This window comes from Schistocerca piceifrons, chromosome 7 (assembly GCF_021461385.2).
Source record: "Schistocerca piceifrons isolate TAMUIC-IGC-003096 chromosome 7, iqSchPice1.1, whole genome shotgun sequence".
In the NCBI taxonomy this organism is placed as follows: domain Eukaryota; kingdom Metazoa; phylum Arthropoda; class Insecta; order Orthoptera; family Acrididae; genus Schistocerca; species Schistocerca piceifrons.
The window spans coordinates 368,700,229-368,707,465 of record NC_060144.1 but is presented as its reverse complement, the minus strand read 5'-3'; the positions used below and the strand labels follow the sequence as shown (position 1 = coordinate 368,707,465).

The 7,237-nt window shown below is 38.9% G+C and overlaps 1 protein-coding gene across 3 annotated transcripts in view; it reads left to right on the top strand.

Moving 5' to 3' along the window:
• Window positions 1–289: 289 nt before the first annotated feature.
• Window positions 290–7,237, top strand: part of LOC124805080 (RWD domain-containing protein 2A) — a 123,012-nt gene continuing 116,064 nt past the window's right edge. For 2 of the 3 annotated variants that reach the window (XM_047265512.1, XM_047265511.1), the window contains exons 1-2: window positions 291–821; window positions 908–1,330. In XM_047265512.1, the coding sequence (XP_047121468.1) occupies window positions 555–821; window positions 908–1,330 (690 nt within the window). In that variant the 5' untranslated portion in view covers window positions 291–554. Of the gene's footprint in view, window positions 822–907; window positions 1,331–7,237 lie in introns of all 3 variants that reach the window. The other variant, XM_047265513.1, reaches the window with a different exon arrangement.

The window sequence follows — 7,237 nt, the reverse complement described above, 5'->3', positions numbered from 1 at the left end:
CTCCTGTCCACACGCTCCAACTTGTCTGCGCAGATGTGGTTTGAACCCACAGATTTGAGAGGTTTCGCTCAAACCTCCAACTCCAACTTCCAGGTTTGCACACACCTCAGGTTGGTGCAAATCTTCTGTCCACACGCAACGATCTGTCTGCGCAGATGTGATGTGCGCAGACACTTGCGCAGACAGATCGTTGCGTGTGGACGGGCCTTAACTGGTCGAATCCACAAACTAACTGCTTTGCTATCGGAAAGAGTGGGCTTCAACTGCATCCTGTGAATATCTTTCAGAGCAGGTGTAAATATTGTTATTCGCTTTGGGAGGAGTTTTGCGTGGGTAGAAGTGCGACAGGCGTATGTTGTCGCGCGGCTGATAAATGTAGTGGCAGTGTATACATTGTGTTGTCAGTTACTGGGATTAAGCTACCGCATTCTATTTGTTTAGTACTTCCCAGGTAATTAAGAGACCGTAAATGGATATATGCTCTCCACGTGGCCCTATCGTTAACCTCAGATTTGTTTACAAATTGCGGCTTGCGAAATTTATTCGGTATAACTATGTCTTGTGATTACGATGACAGCGAGTTCTTGGACTTTAAAGAATTGGAAGAACAGATAACTCAGATAGTAGATAATGGAAACCTCGAGGAAATGCTTCGCATACAACTGTCGGAGTTTGAAATGTTACAGTCCATGTTTTCAAATCCAGGAGAATTTTGTGTGGATGACCCAAGCGTTATAGCCGATATAAATGAGTTTGTGGACGGAAGGTGTTCTATCATTCCACCTCGTTTAGATTTTAGTATAAATTTATTTATAGATATGGTACGTACCCGCATTTAAAAACATTAGTTCTTAGCCAGCTAGAAGGATGTAACCATATTATTTATTGTTACTTTTCTTTCTTTAAGGCCAAGTTCGAAGTCTGTGTGAACCTCCCACACGATTATCCAGCTACTGAGCCAGATATTTTTGTGAGAAGTGACAAACTCAGCAGAAACCAGCAACACAGTTTAAATATTGACCTTAGCAAATTTATTGCTGATCTTGATCGAGGTGAAATCTGTATCTGCTCCGCAATTTCTTGGCTTCAAGAAAATGCTACTCATTATTACGTTGCAATTAAACCAGAACCACAAGTGAAAATATGCGAAGATGAAGATTTGTTTACCCGGTACTGGATATATTCTCATCACATTTACAGTAAAATAAAAAGGAGAGAAGTATTGGATCTTGCTCATGAATTTAACATCACAGGATTTTGCCTTCCTGGAAAACCTGGAATTATTTGCGCTGAAGGTTCCTCTATGGATTGTGATGAATGGTGGCAAAAGGTAATTTGTAAAAAGTAGACATTTTAGTTCATGTCATGTGTGAAACAATTTAAAGTGGTGAATTGTTTTCCTTTACCCACAGTTCTCAAGTACTGACTAGTGTATTATGTGTAGCCTATTGTTCTTCCCTTCCACTTGCTAATGAAAGTCCTTAGCAAAACATTAAAACCTTTGAACTAAAAGATGCAGAAAGTACATATCAGATTAAAGCAAAAATTTTCAGTGTGCACGAAATAGTCTTGCATACTTTGATACACAAAGTTAGCATGTGAAACTTTTTTGCAGCTTTGCAATCACGCTTTGTCACAATAATTGAAGGAAAACTACTCCGACATGTGATGTATCAGGCAATTATTGTGTATTACTTGTAATGTACCTATAACCATTTTGCAGATTATAGTGTGTGTGATGAAATAAATTTATAATATTATTTCAAATGATATAATTAGGAAGTGATCAAAACTAATAAGAATCTTCAGAAAAAACTTATGAATATGGTAATTGTGGGCAGTTTTTCTCCTTGTTCACAGTCCTCTTCTTCTGTGTATGTAGTGGAGCATTTGAAAAGTGTCTCATTAAACTCACTGTATTATGCAGGAATAAGTTGTGCAAGTTTTTGCAGGTCCTTCACCGGTTTTTCAGTAGTGGAACACTACCAGTTACAAATGATTTCTCATGAGGTAGCAGTTCAGAGAAAATGCGTCCTTGGGTAATCCACCAGTATACTCAAGAACAACAGCTTTGATAATACCTACCCCTCAGTTGGTGAAACATCAGAAGAATCATCAAACAAAAGTCAGCCAAAGAAGCCTACAGGCCATTTGTCAATAAGTGACCACAAAAGCCTTGACACTTTTGTAATTTTATTTTCCTTACGAATACCTTATCCTGCTGTAGTATCTGATGCACACCTTTTTGTAGCACCTGAGCCACCATTTCTTGAAAGCTAGATCATTGCCTGAATTCCCCACTATGATGTAGAAATGTCCAGACACTGTCTTTTTCAGAAACTCACAGTGTCCTTCCACTGTATGTATTATATTACTCTTCCTGGAGAGCCGTTTAATAGCCCCAAAGCCCCTTAACTTGGCTGAAACGAGTGCTCTCATACAGAGAAATAGTATGTTGTAGTTCATGATGTATTGTTGTCAACCATACTAAGCAGAAAATGAATCATGTGTGATGCAAATTTTATAATTCCTTTCCCTTCCAGGTTATATAATCGTTCTCTGTTATTTTTAATAAAATTTCTTCAGTTCATCTGTTTATTAGTCTTTCTCTTACCACACACCAGTTATTCTCCATTGGATAACATTTTAATAAATTTAATATTACACTTTACACAATAGTAACAGCAAGAAGGGAAAAAAATGATGTACATGGATTCAAGCGAACCACAACAACATTTTACTTTGCAGAAAGGGAACAGCTGTGCTAGATATGTCCATTCTGCATCTTTTATGATAATCGACAGCCAATGAAATCGAGTCCCAATGAGTATATGTGTGACAGTTTTACATAGTGCAAAGAGTTGAACTCAGCTACAAGTTTATGCAAATAAAGGAAATTTTCAAATTTTGTCAGATATGCCCTATCCGCATCTTGTAGTAAGTTTTACCTGCCACAAAAATTAAGATTGTGCCTAATTCTCTCAATAACAAAAACTTCCACAGGCTTGATGTCTCGAGTAAATTACCAAAGTCCTGTTCTGTATTCATGTATTCAGTCACATATTAGATTATTATAATTAAATGGACAGTGCTCAGTGTGCTGCAGTGCTGCCTGTATACATTGCAGGATGCTGAAACATCGTAGGTATGTTCATTTATTGTTGCACTCAAAGAGTGTGCTGAAAAGCATAGTAGCTTCACTTTCTGCCACTGAGTGAAAATATGGCACTGTAAGCAATTAGAATGTGATATAGGTGCAGGAAAAGGGGAGGAACAATCAAACACTTAATGTTAGTTCAGTACATTTATTAGGATACAGTCACAAGTGACAACATGTGTTCAGTATGGTTTCCTGACTCAGAAACATCCTGTTCCTTAACATGGCATGCTTGACAGTTGCTTTCAGTGTATCCAGTGCAGTTAGAATGCCTTGTTGTCCTTCAAATCAGGAAGAGCCTGGGCACATCCCTAAAAGACACAGTCTTTCAACTATCCACACAAGCAGAAGTCATGTGGATTTAGGTAATGGGCCTGGAAGTCCACACATCTTGAAATTTGATATCTTTAATTATATTTGGTAGAAAATCACTGAGCGAAATACAGTATATTGGAGTAAAAATAACTTATTGCTCCATTCTTTATTGCAACTACAAGTTACACCATAACAACAAAACAAAAAAAAGATATAATTTTATAATGTCATGGAACACAGCCACACACTGAATGAACATAAATATTCTGGCGCACTCCCACCATGAAAACTGAAAATGAAGCAAAAAAAAACACCTCAATACAACAAGCTCACTGCTGTCGACACACCCACTCTTGTTTTATTGAGTTTCTTTTGAGATCATTGACAGAGCTTTTCTGTTTGATATGAATTAGTCTGTAATTAGAGGTTTTGTGAGTAAGTCTGCCAACTATTTATCAGAATAAACGTAATAGACATCAATCTCATTATTTTCAACATTTTCACGTATATAATGGTATTTAATGTCACTGCACTTGGTGTGTTTGTGATGTTCTGTGTTTTTAATCAGGCAAATAACACTTTGATTGTCAACATGGAATGTTGTAGGTTTGTCTAACTGAAAACCAAGTTCACTGAGAAAGCCGCACAACCAAACCACTTCAGTAGCAGCATCTGAAGCTGCTATGTATTTGGCCTCTTTTGTTGATCTGCTTACACATTTCTGCCGACGTGAACACGATGTCAAAGGCCCACCTGCTAACAAGCTCACATAGCCTGTTATTGACTGACGAGTGTCACAGTCACAAGCAAAGTCGACATCTCAGTAGACCTCCAGTCCAATAGAGGCATCTTCGTATCTTATGGTCAGGTCCCTGGTCCCCTGTAGATACTTCACAATCCTTTTAACAGCATGCCAATGATCAAGATCCGGATTATGTAAAGACCTACTCACCATGCTCACAGTGAACATAATGTCGTGTGACTAGGGCCTCCCGTCGGGTAGACCGTTCGCCTGGTGCAGGTCTTTCGATTTGACGCCACTTCGGCGACCTGCGCGTCGATGGGGATGAAATGATGATGATTAGGACAACACAACACCCAGTCCCTGAGCGGAGAAAATCTCCGACCCAGCCGGGAATCGAACCCGGGCCCTTAGGATTGACAGTCTGTCACACTGACCACTCAGCTACCGGGGCGGACAGTGAACATAATGTCTGACTGTGAGACAGTTGCTGCAAACATTAAGCTGCTGACTGCCTGCCGATGAGGTTTGCTTTCCATCTCCTTTACCACTGTGCAACCTGGCTCCAACATCAAAAGAAGTGGAGTTCGGTTTTGAATCATCCATGTTGAACCTCTGGAGTTAACAATTGATGTATCTTTGCTGGCCTATATAGATTTCTTTTGTAGAAGGGCTGAGTTCAATTTCCAATCCACAGAAGTATCTTCCATTGTCCACAGTAATTTCAAACATTGATCCCAGTGCTGTCAAAACATTTTCCAGTATTTTTGGAGACTTACAAATAAGCAAGCCATCATCCACATAAAGTACCAGGTAAGCATCAGTGCCATCTGTTACAGCATGGAAAACATATTTGTCTGCATTCATTTGCATAAAGCCAAACATTTTTGATTCCAACGATGTGATGGTTGTTTGAGTCCATGTAGACTCTTACTCAATTTGCAAACATTATTTGGGCCTTCTACAACAAAACTTTTTGTTTGCTCCATGGGAGCTTCTTCTTTCAAATCCCCATTCAAGAATGCAGTCTTAACATCGAAGTGCCTAATTTCCATATCTCGTGGAGCTGCTATGACTAATAAAACTCCTATTGAATCATATTGGACCATAGGAGAGAATGTCTCTTCATAACAAATGCCTTCTTGTTGTGAATAACCTTTTGCATATAATTTAGCTTTAAAGCGGTCAGTTTTTCCCTCAGAATTCTGCTTCACACAATAGATCCACTTATATCCAACTGCCTTGCAGTTGTGTGGTAATGGTACTAGGTCCCAAGTTTTGTTCTTCTTCAAGGACGTCATTTCCTCTTCCATTGCTTGTTTCCAATTTGATGACTTTTTCGATGCCATTGCTTCTTCAAAAGTTTGAGGTTCAAAGATAATGGCTGAACAAGCTATATCTTGGTCCCGAAAGTGAGCATGAGCTTGCAGATTAGCCCGATCTCTCAGATTCATCCTTTGATTTTCTTTCATTTGTTCGCCAGGATCATACTATTCAGATTCCTCTTGAACATCTTCCGTAGCATGGTCTCCCAGCTAAAATTCAGTACATCTTTTTTCTTGTGTAAGCTATGGGTTTGTTCTTCATTAAAAGAGACATTGCAGGAGATTGTAATATTCTTTGACTCAGGATTGTAGAGGTAATAATTAGTACTATACCCTTCATAGCCAACCATGATTGGTTTCTTTGATTTACTATCCCATTTTGATCTAAATTCATCAGGAATGTATACATATGCTGCTGATCCAAACTTTCTCATGTGTCCTAAAGAATATGGCGCAACATTGTCGTTTGCTTTACATGGTCGGCCATGTAAGGTATATATATGCTGCACAGTTTACTGCCTCTGCCCACAATTCGTGAGACAAGTCAGCACTTAATAACATAGTGCATGCACACTCAGGAATGGACATGTTTTCTCATTCAATTCAGCCATTCTGCTGTGGTGTATAGGGCTTGTTTTCTCATGTATCATACCATTTTGCTTGAAATAATCTTCAAATTGAAATTTCCTGGCAGATTAAAACTGTGTGCCAGACCGAGATTCGAACTCGGGACCTTTGCCTTTTGCGGGCAAGTGCTCTACCAGTGCGAAAGGCAAAGGTCCCGAGTTCGAGTCTCGCTCTGGCACACAGTTTTAATCTGCCAGGAAGTTTCATATCAGCGCACACTCCGCTGCAGAGTGAAAATCTCATTCTGGAATCTTCAAATTGCTTATTTATGAATTCATTTCCATTGTCACTTCTCAGAACTTTGATTTTGTTTCCAGTTTGTCTTTCAGGCAGCCTCTGAAATTCCAAAAACACATGGAAAGTATCATGCTTACTTTTAAGAAAATACACAAATCTGTATGATGCGCAATCATCCTTGAAAACTATGTACAATTGTGCACCTCCAAGAGACGATTTTCTTATCCATCCATCCATTCAAATCTACATGAATAAATTCACCAGGAACTTTCAATCTTGATTCCAAATTTGAATTAAAAGATTTTCTTTTCATCTTGCCATACTGACATGGTTCACAATGAAGATTTTCCAGCTTTTTTCGTGTTGAAACCAGATATTAAGTTCAGATCACCCATACTGTTGAGATGACTGAAATTAGTGTGTCCAAGTCTCTCATGCTAGATCATGGTGGAATTCAGGGAAGCAGGATTTGCCTGCAGTACATCTGGACATTTAAACAACATTTTATAACACTGATTGTCCATCTTAATTCCTGCTGCAGTTAGACCTGAACTGTGAACTTCCATTCTCTTGTCATCAAAAATAACTTTCATTCCTCTTTTGTGACTGCTACCGCAGAAAATAAATTTTTCTTTGCCTAAGGAATACATAATGTGTTTTCCAAAGTGTGATGTTGCCATGTGCCGTCAACTAATGACAATACTTCAATTGATCCAATGCTTCTGCATTGACGATCGAGTTGCCTCCAATTTGAACAAGTGAGTCATCTGACTGAATTGGCTCAATGTATTGGACCACTCTTTGTGCGACATCATATGTTATGATGCAGCACTG